Genomic DNA, 20,256 nt, shown 5'->3' on the forward strand with positions numbered 1-20,256 from the left:
GGTTTAATTTTCCTTCCAGGAAGTTTTATAAAAATCCGTCTTTTTTTTTTTTTTTAATAATCCTGCCGAAAAATCCAGCCAACTCTTTCTTGAAGGAAACAACCTGTTTTGTTTCATGTCCAAACACTCGACCCCCCCCCCCCCCCCCCCCCCCCCCCCCCCCCGGCTACCCCATCTGTAAAACACTGGAGCCGCCTCTGCCCGTCACATAAGGAAGGAATGAGGAAATGGGGAGAAAAAAGGAAACACTGATGCGGCTCCTCATCTCATCCCGAACGTGTAAATATTGAGGAGGATGATTTGGGACACATGGATTACCTCCCGCTCGTTGAGCTGTGTTGATCTCCTGCACAACCAGAACAGTTAAAATCCGCCCTGATGGCAAGGCAGCGGTTCGTCTGACAGACGATCTTCTACCTGGCAGATTCAGGTCACACAGACCTCGTTTACTTTTGAGTTGAGAAATTCCAGATGAGATGAATGTGATCCGACAGATTTATTATCATGGAAATAAACAAACATAAACTGAAAGCAGTCGGGCTTCGTGTGCAGAAACTGGAGCTGTGGATTATTTGATTTTAAAACTGTTGATTGTTTAAAGTTTCACCGGAATGAAGGAAATAAGACAGAAATCGATTTAGTATATATATATTAAAAAGGTTTTAAGTGTCGTTTGTAGAAAATAATGTAGAGAATGAGTGTGACTTTTGTTTGGTTATTGTTTGTGTTTGCTGCTCACACACGTCGACCAAAATAATCCTAACGCTGTGTAAAGGTTAGAGGTCGCTCACCGCGCCTAGTTCATGTGTTCATTCATAATCAGTCCTTCACTGTAGTCACGAATGAATGAATCTCTGTGGGCTGCATTTGTCAGACTTTAGGATGCGGCCAGTTTTACTCATATTTATCTCCACGGGTTCAGAGACATTAAAAAGCTGTTTGACTGTTGAGGATAAATTCTTGTTGTAAATGTGAACCTTAAATCATAGTTACAGGAGGATTTGATCCAAAGTTTTGAGGAGAAATCAGACCTTTGCTTTTTGAAAACACACGTAGTACAAATATTTAATAAGGTTAAAAAAAAAACACTCCATGGTTTCTGGTTCATAACAAATTTATATTTAATGCATTTAAAGGTAGGACATGTAAGAAATAAGATTATACAACATTTTAAAATGCTGTTCGTCTTCAAGAACCCAAGATGATCCCTTCTCAAAAAAAAATCACTAAGAAGCTGAACCTGTCAGAATGTTGTTTTTAGTTTATGCATTACATAGTTAATATTTCCAACTGTCTGTGAATGCTTTTATGTTTTAATTTCATTCAGATGTGAAATCTGGTGGTAACACTGATGTTTGGGTCTTTGTTTTTAATGTGAGAGGGATGTACTGCTGATCGATGGATCTTATTTTGAAGGGGCCAACCTTGTGTATATTTTATTAAAATTTCAATAAATACAAAATTCCTCTTTTCAAACGAGTCTGCATCAGTTTCTTTCTGTTATTAAACTTTGAAAGTTACCGTTCGATCTTGTGCAAAAATGTTTTTGGTGTTTTGTTTTGTTTTTTCTCTAATGTGCACATGACCTTTTTGCCATTTAAAGTTAAGTGTCTGTTGTTTCCTGTCTGACATTTGAGTCCATGACAGGAAACCAGACCCACCAGACTTTGTGTGAAGCATCTGCAGCACGATGAGCCACTGGTAAGATGATTGACATTTAACCCTACAACAGGAAAGTCGAGATATTTGTTTACTGGGCTCAAACGTTTTGCCCGTAATATAATTCAGAAAACCAGTAAACAATAAAATTAAATGAAGAAGCTCCAAAAAAGTGAATTTAATAAAAAAAATTTTGTCACTAAATAAATTTAGAAATACGAATTGAATCTGAATAGCTGCTAATATAAAAAAGGTTTAAAAAAAGGACACTTGACAAAATTCTGTAACTTTAATTTTGACCGGTTTTGACCTGACGTAACCTTACTGTCGGCATTCTCAAAAGCTTATAAAATAAAGCTCTTCAAATCTCACATTTTTGACATTTTCTGTGAACAAACTTTAAAAAAATACAATCTTCTGTATTTTTCCCTGCAGACTCGCTCTCCATGACAGCAGTAACGTTTTCCAGTTCTTCTAGTCTCACCTCATCGGTTCTGGTCCAGTTCCAGCTTGGCCTGTTCAGGGAGGTGGTTCGGGTCCCAGCAGGCAACCTGAGCTATGGCCATGCCATGAGGCTGGCTGCAGAAGTCATCAAACGCAAGGTAAGACGGCCCGCTGTCCCGCTTACCTACCATTTAAAAATAAAACGACTGTTTTGTGTGTTGCTGGTAAAATACCACACCACCAACGCAGGTTTTAATCTGAGAGTGAATTCAGTGAGAACCTGAGGATCCTACACACCCGGACTCGATCTTATTTATTCATTTTTATTTCATTTCATTTATATAGCGCCAAATCACAACAAAGCTGCCTCAAGGCGCTTCATACAAGTAAGGTCTAATCTTAGCAACCCCTAGAGCAAGCACACAGGCGACAGTGGTTTAGAAAAACTCTCTGATGATTTGAGGAAGAAACCTCAAGCAGACCAGACTCAGAGGGGCGACCCTCTGCTTGGGCCATGCTACTGACAATACAAATATACAGGAAATTTTGAGAGTCCATGCTGGTGTCCAGGATGGGAGGCTGGCTGGGGAGAGGGGATTTGGGGCCACAGATGCTATTTCATGACCATTGCAGAAGAAGACACCCACTCCCACTTCTGGATGGAGCTGCACATAGGACAGAGAAAAACAATCAGGCAGCAGAAAGATGCCTCAATGGGTGGAGGTTCATAGAGGTGCAAATGGATCCAAATGATGGATGGAATCTGTCATTTTTCCTCCATTCAAACTGAAATTTCTTTGTGTTCAAACAGAACTTTTCACCAAGTTGTTGTGCAGCAGACCTCTCTGTCCAAGGCAAGTTTCTCCTTAGGGAGACAAATAGACACTTTGACTTTGACAACAGGCTGTCAGAAACACACGCGTCTACAACCCAATCAGTGTTCAGCATCAGGAGGCAAGTGATGTCAGCACATCACACACAAAAGAAAAACTCTTTAGTTTGACTATATGACAGTGTGAAACCAAAAGAACCGGACCAAACACACACAGGCTTCAGTCGTTGAATGTGTGAAAATGCCTTCAGGTTGACTTTCAGACCTGATGATGTAAAATCACCTCGAAGAAGCTCCGCAGGAGAAAAGGATTTGTTCATTTGAGTTGGACCAAGCTTAAAAAAATACTAAAGTAGGCCCTTAAGGTGTGTGTTCTTGGCCCTCTGACTTGTCTTCCTTCCCATGTAAGGAGTTGAAGTGAGTCTGGTTCAGGTTGGTGGGTGCGTGTGCGTGGACTCTGCTGCTGAGTTGCAGGTGTGTGCGTCCACAGCGTAGGTCCTCTGACTGCTGGGGTCCGTGTGGTCAGAGCGAGCGCAGTCAGCTTTCCGACCACAGCGCCTCACACGCTGCCTTAGACTTTTAACTTCCAGGCAGCCACCAAGCGCCACAGGAACAGTGCTTCCGCGCACGTGTGTGTGACACACACGAGTTTAATGTGACCTCAGTGTTTTAGAAATCGACTGTTGACTTTCTGCAAACGTGATGTTTTTGTGTGTCCCCGGTGTTTTTCAGCTTTCATTGACTGATTCTCTTCGCTTTATTCATTTTGAGCATTTATATCTTTTTGTCTCTAATCTGTATTTTCCCATTTTTGACCCTGGATTCATGTATTGACACTTTCAGTTAAGAGTAATCATGAACCCATTAGAACTCAAGGAGACGCCTGGTTTTTGTCGTTTGTTTTTTAAACAAACAATCCAGAGTCAGGCTTAAAAAACAGTTTACCTCATTTTTAAGATACTTACCACCATTTTAGAGCCAGTGGTGAACCAGTTTAAATCCACATTAACTCCAGTTTAACCAGAATAAAGCAACCAATTTAAAGGCTCTGCATTGTTCTGACATTTAAAATTAAATATGCAGTATTGTCTGATTTTAATATAATTAAAATGTTAAACACTTAAAATCCATCTGCCACGGCTTTATAAAGGTTTCAATTACTTGAATGCTGATGAAACACAGTAAACATTTTATATGTATTCTAAACTAAAAAGTTTCAAGCATCTTTTATTATTATTTTAGTTTAGATAATTACAGCTTCCACCTTTATCTCAAAATATTACACAATATAAAAATTTCACTTTCTGAAATAACTCAATTTTGTATTTTTTCATGATATTGTTATTTTTATGAGATGCACCTGTATCTGGTTTAAAATATGTTGGAAGTGGTTTAATGGACAAAATCCTCACATTTAGGAACCATGAAGAAAAAAACATTTTTGTTTGTTCTTCATGGTTCACTTAAATATCAATGATGCAGCGAGGACTGGATCAAGAAAAATTATACCAAAAGTAGAAATGGAATGATCGCACCACCACAGCGCTCCCATGCAAAAAAACAGCTTTATTCATAAAGCTGTTTTTGCATGGGAGCCCTTCCTCAGACAATTGGTTGTTGTTTGACTCATTTCAGCTATAAATTTTAGATGGAGAAAGTGTTTAAACTTGCTTATGTGGGTTGAAGTAATGATAATTCATGGATGGTTTTATTTTTATTTTTCCATGTATTGGCTTTCATATTAGGATTAGCTGGTTTTATCTTCCGGAATAAATGTCTTCTTCTGTCTTCAGGCTCCAGACTGCAGCGTGGTGGGCGTCGGCGAGAAGCTCCTCCTCTTCAGACATCAACCCGCCTCTGAACAGCTGCTGCAACGCCTGACAGACGCCGATGAGCTGCAGGATGGAGACCTCATCGAGGTTATCGTGTCAGGTCAGAGGTCAACAGCCTGGTGGAAGAATAAAAACAATTATCTGGTTGTAATGTTTTATATTTGCCGATTGATGCTCTATGCTAATATTTTAGGTTTCATTCCAAAATATCCCCCCCAAAAAAAGTCCTGCATTTTTGTTGGAGCAAAAAGTAATTAGTGCACAGTGTGTCCTTAACGCCTATTGTCGCATATATGCTACAATATTTGACTCAAATATACAACATACCAAATTGACCAGTATGCCTGTTGTCGCAAATTTGCAACATACCGTTATTATTATTATAACAGTCATTACCAAAATTACTATTTATTTTTTTGTGCAAAAGTGAAATTAATAATCTCAACATTATTTACCATCTACTTAAAGGCAAAAACACATTTTTTTTATATACAGCTATATAAATTCAGGCGTTAAGGGGTTAAAAATTCCTTCTATGATTCCTCTGTTCTCCTTTCTCATTATGTACCGCTCAGATTTTATTTTATGCTTGTTTTCAACAAGCTAATGCAACACCCCACAGCCATCTGCAGGTTGTGCAAGACTGGTGCCCAGCCTACTACAGGGACCTCAAAACTTTTTCAAACAAGTGTGCTTTAAAAAAAAAAAATTATACGTAGTTGGTCTCCCCTTAGCCTAGCTATCCTCTGTGCTGTGGTCTTGGGGGTCCCATAAAGTGCAAACAAGTGGAGCCCCAACTGCTATGAAGGTTATTCGCTCTCTTTATTCAGAGTGTATAAAATTACTCCCTCTCTTTATTCAAGCATGTGGTCTTTCAGTTTGAGACCATGATTTATTAATTTCACTGTGTATCTTTCTCATTCAAGAATGTCTTCGACCTACTGCAGGGATCTGTGCAGCATATTCTGGTGTTGGATAAGCTGCTTGTATTTTGACTGCATCTCAAACCGCCACACTTGAATAACATTGTGGGCGCTAATGATTTTTTTTTTATCTGTTTCAGCATCAGCGTCTGTGGCTCATATAAGGCTCCGCCCACACTGCCTGGTTGTCCACTCGTACAGGTCACCCACTTTCTGTCACCACTGTGGAGAGTTCCTGTGGGGCCTCGTTCGCCAGGGATTAAAATGTGACAGTAAGGCCGTTTGTTCTTCTCTGGATTTAAGTTTAAGTTGTTTCACTTGCTTGACTTTGTGGCGTTGAACATTTTTAAAACGTGTATCAAGTTAGTCTTTCTCCTCTTCTTCTCCTTAGGTTGTGGGTTAGACTTCCATAAACGATGTGCGTGGCTTTTGCCCAACAATTGTAGCCGTGCACGGCGTCAAATCAGCGGCAGTGTTTCCCTCTTCTCTTCCCGACGCCCTCCTTCGCACTCCCTCTCCACACAGGCAGGGGGCAGTCTGGAAGAGGTGAGGAAACAAAAAAACTCTCCACAACCAAAAGAAGGTTTATCACTGACATCTCTCTTCCTGCAGCTGAGCATGTCCAAGTCCAGGTCTTCTTCATGGGTGGAGCCTCCGGTCTGGCTGGGAGTGGGCTTAGGTGACACGACTCGGGTCCAGGTCCCACACACCTTCCACATCCACAGCTACACCACACCAACAGTCTGTCAGTACTGCCACCGACTGCTCAAAGGACTCTTCAGACAGGGTCTGCAGTGCTCAGGTGACCATCAGAAAGGACATGTGGAAAATGTCAACAGAAATCACATCAGTCATTAATACAGCTGCAAACTGCTCTATATGGTGGCGCAGTGGTGTCACGCACAGAAAGAAGCAACACTCCCTCTGTGTGTGTTGTAATCCCAATTTTTCTGTTCCACTGTCAGTGTGAGTCCTGCCCTGTCAAACCGTGGCCCCTCCCTCTGTTTATAAAAAAAAAAAAAAAAACTGTAGCGACCACCAATACCATCAAGAAACCACAATGAGAGTCTAAAAATAAAACTGATTGAGAGCCTGGTCAAACTAGAATCAACAAAGGTCTGGGTCTTAACAGATGGTCAGCTCGTCTAGCTGCGTAGGTCGTGTTTGGGAGGAGTGGCCAAAGCACAGCCTGAGATGGCTGTTTAGCCGTCTTTGAACATGTCCAAGGTCTGTGTCCCAAGAATGTTCCCTGTGAATTTGGAGACTCTGGCAGTAATAGGACTGGACTTGTACAGACTGACGCAAACTGTTCGCGATACCCGATGGCCATATTTTTCCTCTGATTAAAAAAAACCCCTAAAGACCCCAAAAATATGTTGTTTGGAACTCAGTCTAATTTTTTTTTTCTTAATGTTTTATTTCAGTATTGTTTTGTTCTGCCCTTCATGGCCACCGTAAACCCACTATTTAATTATTCAAGTATAATGAAAATATTTTCTTTTAATAATTTTTAAGTATGAATTGAGTATCATGATGACATTAGAAATGTAAAGAGACAATATTTGTGTTGCAGTCCTTTTGAAATAAATAAGTATATCCTGAAGCCAGTTAGAATCTCCAAGTAAATATCCAGAAATGTCGTCGTCTTTTTGTTTTGTCAGACTGCAGGTTTAACTGCCATCGGCGCTGCGAGCCGTTGGTCCCAAAAGACTGTGTGGGAGAGCGAAGAGGTGTCAACAAGAACAGTGAGGAATAATTCCTAACTTTTAGTTTTGAAAAGGTATTTTTATTTTTAACTTTCCTTGATTTCACACTTGCAGAATCCGCAGCATCTGGTCACAGCTCAGCTCGAGACTCTGAGGATGACGAGTCTGAACCCGGCAGCCTGACTCAACTTGAAATCTCTGACGATGAGGCGTTCACTGACAGTGACACACCAGCTCCCATCGAGGAAGGTGAACAGCTGCGAGAACCAATGAGGTTAGAAAGTTATTCCTTCATGTCCGTTAATTCATCTGTGTTTTTATTTTATTACTGCACGCACAATAAAATTGTATCACAAATGCCACCTAGAGGCCTTTGGAAAGTACTTTTTTCAGCTGTGAGTTATTGTATTTTCTGGTTGTTAACTTCCACCAAGGTATTAGATGCACTGGTTCAAAAATGCATCATGAAGAGGGAAAAACATCAGTCTGGAAGTTGCATTATTTTATAAATGTGCTGCTGCTTCAGCAAGAAGCAACGTGAATGTCAAATGTGAAAATACCACATTAGCAGAATGGTAAAGGTTAGGCTGTTCCCTCTTTCTATTCAAGAGTGTGATCTTTCAGATTGAGGTCATGATTTATTCATTTCATTTGTTTTTGAAAACAGCACATCCTTTTCATTCAGATTTTCCTTAATGGTGCAATCTGCCACCTTTTGTGGAGTGTGGATCAGACAGAACCTCATTCAGATCAGCATAGAGTAGAAGCAATGGTGGGCACAGCTAACCAAAAAGTTAGTTTCGATAACTGCTAATCTGCTAACTGAAAAGTTATCTTTTATAACGCTTAACCGATAAACCACCAAAAAAAGCTACACCTAACCGATAACTTTCAGTATTGTCTCTGGTACACTCTCAGCTACTGACAAGCCGATTTTAAGTTTAAACAATGCCAGCGCTTCTGATAGAATCAAAGGCAATTGCAAAACCAAACACAGCCAATGAGTCAGCACTTCTGTCTTTGTGCGCTCTGCCCACCGCTGTAGGAAAGCATCATTTACCTTGACAGCATACAGTGATCCAGCCATGAGGCAGACATCTTGAAAAGGAAAGCAGGTTTGACTTATGGTGTTGATTTATAAACCAAATTAATCCAGATAGTTTAACTACATTAATGTCAAGTCTGTCATTTGTACAAAGTGAAAATATAACACATATATTTTTTTAATAATGCAATAATTCTGAAGTTTTGAACATATTAACACACACAAATGTGAAAATGCATTATGGGTAAACTGAGCCTCAATTTATTCACTTTATATAGCATCAAATCAAAACGTCATGAGTCACTTCAAGGCGCTTCACACACAACAATTCAGAAAATAAGATTACAAAGCATAGTAAAAGATTAAAAAAGTAAAAAGTATATGTGCCAGTATGTAATATGCCATCCAGTAGATGGGTCAGAACACTGCCATCTACTGGATGGCAGTGTGAATGACACTTGGTTATATCACATGGTTGTTGCTGCCTGGCTGAATCACAACTTAACATAATTTTCATTTTTTTTGCAAACAAATTTGGATATCCAGTGTGCGTGTGTGTATTTGTGAGTCAGTACGCATTTGTTTGTGGATCTGTGGATTTCGCGAAAAGAATGTCTCAAAATTACGTCACAGAGGAAAGCGACGAATGCATGTAATTGGTGGTTCACAAATGCTGAAACTCAGTTCACAAATACAGTTTCCAATTTTATAAATGTTTTAATTTGTAAAAAAAAAAAAAAGTTTTATATTTGCAAATACAACATTATTTGCAAAGGCCAATTTACAAGTTACAAATATGAAATTTGCATTTGTGGATATCTGAACACATTTGCAAATCAATGATTATTTGTAGATCACCCTGTGTGCATTTACAAATATTGAGACAATTTTAACCCCATAGAATGAGGGCTGTATTTTACATTCTCAACATATTCTCTGTAGGCTGTAACCTGAGCAACATGAAACATGGTGGTAGAACAAAGTCAGTGTAATAAAACAAAAGTTGGCAGTTTATTCTAGTGTCTTTATTTGAATGCATGTTTTTTGTTTTCATTAAGTTTTAATGCAAAAATAGTCCTATACATTAGACCTATATTCTTATTTTGGGCATGATCCAAATATGTACTTGATCGGTATCGGCCTTGATCGGTATTGGCAGATCAGAATTTCGGTGATCAGCCTAAAAAAATCCTGATCGCTGCACCTCTAGAATTAACCAATCGGTGATCGCAGGCTCAGTTTACCCATAATGCAGTTTGGCATCTGTGTGTTAATATGTTCAGAACTTCAGAATTAGTGCATTATTTTAAAATTAAAAGATGTTATATTTTCACTTTGTACAAATCAGACTTGACCTTAATGTTGTTAAACTATCCGGATTAATTTGGTTTATAAATCAAAGCTATGAGTCAAACCTGCTTTCCTTTTGAGGACTTCAGCCTCACGGCTGGAATGCTGTATGCTGTAAAGGGTAATGACTTTTGTTTTGTTCTGTTTTTGTTTGGGGGGGTGGCAGTCTGGCAGCCAGGCCCCTTCTGCTGGGGTAGAGTTGAGCTCAGCTCCTCCTAGCTGCATTGCTGCTGCAAAATACATAGCAGACAGGAGCCAACAGGGTTTATAAAGGTTTTTCAGCATTACTAACTATGTTAAACATTAGCGGTCTGGGGGAAGTGATGGTCTAGTGGTTAAGGTGTTTGGCTTGAGACCAGAAGATCCTCGGTTCAAATCCCTGCCTGACTGGAAAATCACTGAGGGCCCTTGGGCAAGGTCTTTAATCCCTTACTGCTCCCGGTGTGTAGTGAGTGCCTTGTATGGCAGCAGCCTGACATCGGGGTGAATGTGAGGCATTATTGTAAAGCACTTTGAGCGTCTGATGCAGATGGAAAAGCGCTATATAAATGCAGTCCATTTACCAAAAGTTATCTAAACTAAATTTATCGGAAGCTAATTGGTCTGCTGATGGTTTTTGAAGTTATCTGAAAAGATAATCTGCAGATTAGCAGAACTATGCCCACCACTGAGTAGAAATTTGTCAGCTTTTCTTTTCCTTCCCTCAGTCCATGTTTCAGCAATTACATTCCAGTGATGCGGCTCGTCCAGTCGGTACATCACAGTAAGCGGAGAGGCGGTGGCATCCTGAGAGAAGGTTGGCTGCTGCATTACACCAACACAGACATACTGGTGAGAATCTTTCACATCCTGAAAACACACCACTTTTTTCTGATTATGGCCACATCTTAAAGACAAAAAACAATGTGTGCATGTTGCAGAGGAAACGTCATTACTGGATTTTGGACTGGAAGAGCATCACTCTGTACCAGAACGAGAGCAGCACCAAGTACTATAAGGTAGACTTTATTTAGCATCCTACTGTATGCTGATGATTCTTTGGTTTATACTGTTTTTTTGTTGTTTTAAAAGTCTTTATAAAGTACTGATGGAAGCATCAGTTCTTTTCAGATACTGTGTGTGTTAGTTTATTTTTTTTTTAATTGTCAGATCTAATACACAGCCACTTCAAAATGGAAAAAATGTTCAAAACTTCCATTTTTAATATATAGGCCCTAATAATATATTTTATGATACTCTACACCCACCACTTTTATACAGGTAATTTTGTCTTAGCTTCTTTCAAATAAAACGGTTAATTTTTTGCAACATATCACCCTCACTGTTTTGTGTTTTAAGATTTGATGGTGCTTATATATTTTTGTTTCATTATAAAGTATTAAACCTCCTCCTACAGGAGATCCCACTGTCCGAGGTGTTACAGGTTCGAGGCCCTGCTCAACTCGCCATTCCACTGTTGCCAGGCAATGTTCCTCATTCCTTCGAGGTAGTGACGGCGTCACTGGTGTGCTGCGTGGTTGCTGGTGAGGATGGGCCAGCCTGGGAGAGTGCCATCCGTCAGGCCCTGATGCCAGTGCAGGGTAACAAGGACAACCAGGGTGAGGTGGCGAGAGGAGAACCCGGGCGACAGGGACTTTCAAGGACTTACAAATTTGACATTGAACTGCTTTTGTGTTTGAAGCTTTCATCGCAGAATTGGTTGTGGTCACATCTGGAAATCATCCCAGTGACGAAGCCACAGTATGTCCTCGCACCGTGCAGTTACCTCGCTCGTCTTTTTTGGATGGTTTGATTTTCATATTTGTGTTTCAGGACATCAGCTCGTTCTATCAGATCTGCACAGATGAGGTGCTCGGCTCCGGACAGTTTGGGGTCGTGTACAGAGGTCAGTTATTAAACTGTCGCTGCACATAAAACAAAAAGCCATCTCAAGGCTGTACAAGAGCTTGGAGGACTTAAAGGCCGATAATACTGATTATGTAAAAGTGAAATGGGAGAGGGAAGCAAATATTGAGGTATCAAGAGAGGATTGGGGAGACTTGAATAGCTACCAATGGAAAACCACTAACTCACTGTTCTGGAGGGAATATGGAAGAATATAATTCATTTTTCGCTACTCCAGCTCAGAGAAAGTATGGAGATACCAAGTGTTGGCGATCCTGTGGTGCTACTAACGCAGATCATTTTCATGTCTTCTGGGGATGCCCTTTCATATAATTTGAAATGATGTACCTTGGGAAAGTTGAAACTTTGAATTTATAAAGAGGGGATGATTATACATTTATAAGAATTATGCTATTGGCTAGTGATCTGCTGCCTAAAGTGGAAGAATGGTTTGATGTAATGTTAAGCATTTATAATATGGAGAAATTAACGGCGTCACTAAGATTGTAAGTTGAAAAATTTAACAATATCTGGGAAGGAAGGTTAAAATTTATTAGACAACACAGAACTGATTTTGTTTAGGACTCTGGTTGAGATGTCTGGAGGGTTAAATATCAGTATATGTAGATATAGATAGAAGTTCACGTATGATTGTATAGGTCTGTGTGTGTTGGTACATGTATGGGACATAGAAGACTGTACGTTGTGTATGAAAGTTGGGAAGGATAGCAATTTAAGGATCATTACTTAGATCGACTGAAGTATCACACCCCGGTTTAAAGCTACAAGTTCATTTGTTGTTAATATTTGGGTTTTTTTTTTGTTTTGTTTTCTTTACTTATTACTATTTTCAACAGTTATTTTTGTCTTTTGTAACTGTGCAAAGTGGAAAAGATAATAAATTACAAAAAAAAATTTAAAAAAACTGTCGCTGATACCGTTCTAAAAGATGTCTCCGCGGCCACAGGCACCCACAGAATGTCAGCTCGGCCGGTCGCCATCAAAGTCATCGACAAGATGCGTTTCCAGACCAAACACGAGCGCCAGCTGAGGAACGAAGTGGCCATCTTACAGGTTCCTCTCACATGTCAAGTTTCTGAGTTGCTCTGAGCGCATGTAACTCTTGTGTTTGTGCAGAATCTGTCCCACCTTGGGGTCGTGCTGCTGGAGGCCGTGTTTGAGACAGCGGCGCATGTCTTTGTCGTCATGGAGAAGCTCCACGGCGACATGCTGGAGATGATCCTCTCCAGTGAAAAGGGCCGACTTCCTGAATGCAACACTCGCTTCCTGGTCATGCAGGTAAATAATACATAAAATGAAGAAAAAAAAAATAGCTCTGTGGTAAAATAATTTAGTTGAACCTCAAACAGAATTTAATTTGTTGTCTTGATGACACATTACCAGGTTGTAAGACAAACACAGTCTTGGTGGTTGTCATATGTTATCATGTTTATTAGCACATAAAATTAGAAACAACAAACACTGAAGATTTAGTATGTTAGATTTGAAATATAAATTGTAATTAGGATTGGATAAAAATCCTTGATGTGATCCAGGAGTTATTTATTTTCTTGAGCCCTGGGAGATTTCTTCTTAAATTTAAAATAATATGAAAGAGTTTGATCCAGATTCAGACATGAAGGTTGACTCGAGTGATGTCCTGGTTTCTGCAGATCCTGGAGGCGCTGCGGTATCTGCACTTGAAACACATCGCCCACTGTGACCTAAAGCCCGAGAACGTCCTGCTGGTGTCCGCTGACCCGCTTCCTCAGGTGGACTTTGTCTTCATGTGGATTTAGTGATTCTTTGTGACCCATGTGGTGTTGTAAACCTCCTCTGGTTGTGCTCCAGGTGAAGCTGTGCGACTTTGGCTACGCCCGCATCATTGGTGAGAGGTCTTTTCGTCGGTCGGTGGTGGGCACGCCCGCCTACCTGGCACCTGAGGTAATTGGCAGTGGCGGTTATAACCGCTCACTGGACATGTGGTCGGTGGGCGTCATCATGTATGTCAGCCTGAGCGGGACGTTTCCCTTCAATGAGGATGAGGACATCAGGCAGCAGATCACCAACGCCACCTTCATGTACCCGCGCCAAACCTGGGCCTCCATCTCCCTGGAGGGTGAGATGCTCACGCCGGCTCTGGGGTGTTGGGAAGTTTAAAGTTGGCTACAAAATGTTAATTATTACTTGTTAATTGTGTGCGTGCACGTGCACAGGGGTGAGTCTGATCAGTAACCTGCTGCAGGTGTCCGTCAGACGGAGGTTCACTGTGGGAAAAGCGCTGGAGCACAGCTGGCTGCAGGTGGGTTATCTGATGCTGTGTGAACACATTGTTTATAAAAGAAAAAAAAAAAAGCTGATTTAAAAACTATGTGCATTTATTGATCAGCAAACATTTAAAAGTTTTTCCTGGTGCAGGACTTCCAGCTGTGGTGTGACCTCAGAGAGTTTGAGCAGCGGATTGGCTGCCGCTATCTGACACACAGTGCTGATGATGAGCGCTGGAGACGCCACGCCCACAACTGTGGCCTGGACTTCCCCTCCCACCTCTGCTGGGACTCTAACCACAACCCAGACACCAGTGTGGAGGTTAAAGGTCAGTCGTGTCCCTGTGATATACACAAAATTAGCTGATTTTGTAGTTGAGATAAATGTTTGTAACTGAGTTGTTTGGAGTCATGTGACCTCCCATCTGCTTCATTTCTTGTTCAGCTCCACTGCTGACAAAAAACTGTTTTTTTGAATTCCACGTTATCTTTTCATGGAGGAGGACAACAATCCTGAAAGTGATTTCTTTTTCGTTCCCCTGCCCTGCAGGAGAGCATATACTCAGTGGAACTCAGCCGGCTGATCCAGATCCCAAGGACTCATTCCAGGTTCAGGTAAAACCAACACAGGAGATTATAGGTCGAGGAGTCTGAGACAAATCACAATACAGTTATTGCTGCCTTAGGATATCATAAATGTACATTATGTAGGATAAAAGGTGCTGATTGGTTTTTTCTGTTTGTCCTCTCAGTACTCATCAGATAGTAGCCTGTGGAGATGAGACGGGCACGGATGTCCTCTAAATCCATCATGCTGGTTCTCACTGAACAGGAAAACAACAATTACGGGATTAAACTGTTCTCTGGACTTTGAGCTGGATCTGGTTCTCCACCTGGTTGATGGTGTCTTTGCTGCTGAAGATGTGGGACATCTGGTGGGCACCCTCCTTCAGGGTGCTGATGTTGGATTGGGATTATCTTCTTTACATCCATCAAAGTTGTTCAGGATGCAAAACACTGTAACAACTATCTGAGCTAACTGACAGAATAATTATTGTAAAACATGTTAACCAGTAGCTGTTAAGCAATAAAATTTTTATATTTTCTCAATAAACAAATTTTGTTAACAGGCCTCTGATTTTAATTTGAGGGGCATTTTACATCTGGACTCAAACTTATTGCTGCAGTTATAAAATTAATAACATGACATAACACAAGACACCATACAACACATGACACACACCATATAACACATACTGACAACATAAGACACACACCATATAACACATATGACACTGACACAAGGCAACACATGATACTGACATCATACGACACACACCATATAACACATGATACTGACACCATATAACACAAGGCAACACATGATACTGACATCATACGACACACACCATATAACACATGATACTGACACCATATAACACAAGGCAACACATGATACTGACATCATACGACACACACCATATAACACACGATACTGCCACCATATAACACAAGGCAACACATTATACTGACATCATACGACACACACCATATAACACATGATACTGACACCACAAGGCACCATATAACACGATACTGACAACATATAACACAAGGCAACACATTATACTGACATCATACGACACACACCATATAACACATGATACTGGCACCATATAACACATAATACTGACCACATATGACACTGACACAAGGCAACACATGATACTGACATCATACGACACACACCATACGACACAAGGCACCATATAACACAATACTGACACCATATAACACAAGGCAACACATTATACTGACATCATATGACACACCATATAACACATATGACACACACCATATAACACATGATACTGACACCACAAGGCACCATATAACACGATACTGACACCATATAACACAAGGCAACACATGATACTGACATCATACGACACACACCATATAACACATAATACTGACCACATATGACACTGACACAAGGCAACACATGACACTGACACCATATAACACAAGGCAACACATTATACTGACATCATACGACACACACCATATAACACATGATACTGACACCATATAACACAAGGCAACACATGATACTGACATCATACGACACACACCATATAACACATGATACTGGCACCATATAACACATAATACTGACCACATATGACACTGACACAAGGCAACACATGATACTGACATCATACGACACACACCATACGACACAAGGCACCATATAACACAATACTGACACCATATAACACAAGGCAACACATTATACTGACATCATATGACACACCATATAACACATATGACACACACCATATAACACATGATACTGACACCACAAGGCACCATATAACACGATACTGACACCATATAACACAAGGCAACACATGATACTGACATCATACGACACACACCATATAACACATATGACACTGACAACACATGACACGCACCATATGACACTGACACAAGGCAACACATGACACTGACATCATACGACTGACACCATATAACACAAGGCAACACATGATACTGACATCATACGACACACACCATACGACACAAGGCACCATATAACACAATACTGACACCATATAACACAAGGCAACACATTATACTGACATCATATGACACACCATATAACACATATGACACACACCATATAACACATGATACTGACACCACAAGGCACCATATAACACATGATACTGACACCACAAGGCACCATATAACACATAATACTGACCACATATGACACTGACACAAGGCAACACATGATACTGACATCATACCACACACACCATATAACACATGATACTGACACCACAAGGCACCATATAACACGATACTGACAACATATAACACAAGGCAACACATGATACTGACATCACACGACACACACCATATAACACATGATACTGACACCACAAGGCACCATATAACACGATACTGACAACATATAACACAAGGCAACACATGATACTGACATCATACGACACACACCATATAACACATATGACACTGACACAAGGCAACACATGATACTGACATCATACGACACACACCATATAACACATGATACTGACACCACAAGGCACCATATAACACGATACTGACACCATATAACACAAGGCAACACATTATACTGACATCATACGACACAAGGCACCATATAACACGATACTGACAACATACGAGGTCTGTCAATAAAGTAACGGACCATTGGCTGGGAAAAAAAACTGGCTTACCTGGAGGGTTGGAAACCTAATCACCCTCGAAGTACTCTCCTTGGGACTCCACACACTTCTCCCAGCGGTGTCGCCACTGTTGGAAGCATTCCAAAAACGCCTTTTTCGGGATGGCGCGCAGCTCCGCCGTCGTCGCAGCCATGATGTCCTCTCTTGTCTCAAATCGGGTTCCTTTTAATGGTATTTTAAGTTTTGGGAAGAGCCAGAAGTCGCAAGGGGCCATGTCAGGTGAGTAAGGTGCCTGTTGAACCACCGGAGTCTGGTTTTTGGTCAAATAAGTCTGAATTAAATGAGAGGAATGAGCAGGCGCGTTGTCGTGGTGGAGGCGCCAATTTCCTCTGGCCCACAACTCCGGTCTCTTGCGCCGCACACCATCACGTAGACGACGGAGGACATCCCTATAATACTCTTTTGTTATTGTTTGACCCTGTGGAGCGTACCACGGGAGTAAAAAAAAAACAGTCACATTACCTTTGTCTTGCTGCGCACTTGGCGCGCCTTCTTCGGTCTTGGCGACGTGGAATGCTTCCACTGTGACGACTGGAATTTCATTTCCGGGTCGTACCCGTACACCCAGGACTCATCTCCGGTGATTATAGTGTCCATAAAGCTGGGATCAGTGTGAATGGAGTCCAGCATGTCCTGTGAGACTTCAACACGATGTTGCTTTTGCTCCGCCGTCAGCAACTTTGGCACGAACTTCGCCGCCACTCGTTTCATGCCCAGATCTTCCGTCACGATGGAATGTGCCGAAGTCCTGTTAATGTCCACTTCCTGTGCAATTTCTCGGACAGTCACACAACGATCCCGCATAACCACAGCGTGCACTTTAGAAACGATCTCGTCATTTCGGCTCGTTGATGGCCGACCGGAGCGTGGCTCGTCCTCCACCGTTACGCGCCCGTCTTTAAACCGGTTGTACCACTCCTTAATCCGTGTGATGCTCATGGCTTCATCTCCAAAAGCCGTGTGGATTTTCCGAATAGTTTCTGCCTGGCTGTCGCCAAGTTTCTGGCAGAACTTAATGCAGTAGCGCTGCTCCAAGCGTTCAGCCATTTTCTCTCAGGAAAAAATCCGACGAGGGGGTGTGGAGCGCTCCTCCCACAAGCCGTGCTCACAGGCGAATGACGTCACCGACAGGCATGGAAAAACTCACGCATGCGCACGAGGGTTCAACCTTGTGTGATGCAATCGCACGTGATTCAAATCCATATAATTTAAAAAAAATAAAATGGACCGTTACTTTATTGACAGACCTCGTACGACACACCATATAACACATATGACACTGACAACAACAAAAGGCTATTTTTGTTCTCCATACACAACCCTAACCATATGGCACATTTTTAAGCGTCCAGAAGGGACTTGGTGGCGTAAAGGATTAAGAGACCGCTCAGGGCTGCAAAGGAATAGAAAGCGGCTGGTTCGAATCCTGGTGGTTGCGGCTGAGTACCTGGAGCTACCTGTGCAGGGTGTGGGGGTGGGCTCGGGAGGGGAGTGTGCCCCTCCCGAGTCTCCAGAGAGGTGGACCACGGGGGTTTTGAAACCAAAAACTACCAACAGCTGACATTTTACTGACAGACAAGTACATCTCGGTTCTCCAGCTACGTAGCGGGAAAAGAAGGAAGTCAGAACGTTTTCAACAACCAAGAACTCCTGGATCATACAGGAAAAATAAGCGGCAGAAACTTCACATACGACATGAAGCACATGTTGTTCAGACAGTCTTTAGCCCGAGTAAGCGACTGAGTTTTTAATTCTATAGCTGCCTGCTGTCTGAACAACCAGCGCGACGGCTCAGCGGTTAGCGCCGCTGCCTCACAGTGAGAAGAACATGGGATCGCTTCCCACCTGTGGATTTTGCATGTTGTCCCCCGTGGGTTCCCTCCGGGTTCTCAGACCTCCTCCTACAGACACAAACATGCAGGTTAGTATTGGAAATCCCAAAAGTGTGCTTTTGTTTGTTTCTATGCGTTCTGTGTGTGAGCCCCCCGCTGTGACCTGATAAGCGTTTGAAAGTGTATTTCTTCTGGACAACATACATAAATATAAAACTTTTCAAATAGTCAGAACACCTATAGAAATGAATCTCTCTCCATGTATTTACACTTTTAGGTTTTATCTTTAGAACCTGAAGTCAAAACAATTTAGATCGAACCGTTATTTTTCACGTTTCCTTACCTCCCGATTGACGTCACGCTGGCTGGTGCTTCCAAAACTGGTCAACTCTGACTCATTATTACTTGTACTTTGTAACAAAGCTACACAAAAATACTATGATTACTAAATTCTCCGCACATTTGTTTTCCTCGCCAGGACAGGAAGTGACGCAATGGCATTTCCAGTTTGCTGAGGTTGTCATAAAAAATGGCACCACCTGCAGGTAGACTAAGGTAGTGCAAATTATCTGTGCACGCACAGCACAGATAATTTGGTGATTATAATCACCAAAAAGCATCCACTACCTTATTTTATTTTTTTTATAGCCAGAATACTTTAAAGGATTATCTAATAAACTTTGGGTCAAGTAGTTCATGTGCGCACACACAAAAAGAGTCTTACCATCTAATAAACGGTCTCATATTAATATAAGAATATAATGTTGAGTATTATATTTAATATGGGGGGAGGATACACATCTTTTTGGGGTGTATTTGTGAACAAGATAACTGGACAGAATTCCTTCTAATTTGGTGGTATAATTACTTGAAAAGATATGCAAAGATCAGGGTCTGAAGACTTTTTTTTGGGGGGGGGGGGGGGGGGGGAATTACAAACTTGGATGGCTCAAACTTGGGGGCAGTCATGATGATGTTCATTCAGTTGTTTAATTTTGTAGAAAAAAAGCAGATCACAGACATGACAAAACTAAATGGAATCACTCAATTCTGAGGAAAAAAATTATGGAATAATGAAAAACAAAAGAACGCTCCAACACAACTAGTATTTTGTTGCACCACCTCTGGCTTTTATAACAGCTTGCAGTCTCTGAGGCATGGACTTAATGAGTGACAAACAGTACTCTTCATCAATCTG

The 20,256-nt window shown here is 41.3% G+C and overlaps 1 protein-coding gene and 1 long non-coding RNA gene across 2 annotated transcripts; one reads left to right on the plus strand and one right to left on the minus strand.

Moving 5' to 3' along the window:
- The first annotated feature begins 144 nt into the window (after positions 1-144).
- Positions 145-14,794, plus strand: prkd4 (protein kinase D4). The gene is made up of 19 exons (XM_034164000.1): positions 145-2,261; positions 4,729-4,867; positions 5,831-5,962; positions 6,082-6,236; positions 6,303-6,492; positions 7,352-7,435; positions 7,511-7,670; positions 10,499-10,622; positions 10,712-10,789; positions 11,188-11,394; positions 11,604-11,676; positions 12,643-12,749; positions 12,813-12,974; positions 13,349-13,447; positions 13,527-13,794; positions 13,892-13,977; positions 14,094-14,271; positions 14,493-14,557; positions 14,695-14,794. Exons 1-19 carry the CDS (start codon positions 2,106-2,108, stop codon positions 14,722-14,724), a joined length of 2,493 nt encoding a protein of 830 aa, XP_034019891.1. The 5' UTR covers positions 145-2,105; the 3' UTR covers positions 14,725-14,794.
- LOC117504550 lies at positions 4,637-19,581 on the minus strand. Its single transcript, XR_004558822.1, has 2 exons — positions 19,402-19,581; positions 4,637-4,883 (listed from the first exon to the last, which is right to left on the minus strand). It is a non-coding gene; the product is annotated as an uncharacterized LOC117504550 (long non-coding RNA).
- Positions 19,582-20,256: the final 675 nt, after the last annotated feature.

The sequence above is a fragment of the Thalassophryne amazonica genome, chromosome 23, assembly GCF_902500255.1.
Source record: "Thalassophryne amazonica chromosome 23, fThaAma1.1, whole genome shotgun sequence".
In the NCBI taxonomy this organism is placed as follows: Eukaryota; Metazoa; Chordata; class Actinopteri; order Batrachoidiformes; family Batrachoididae; genus Thalassophryne; species Thalassophryne amazonica.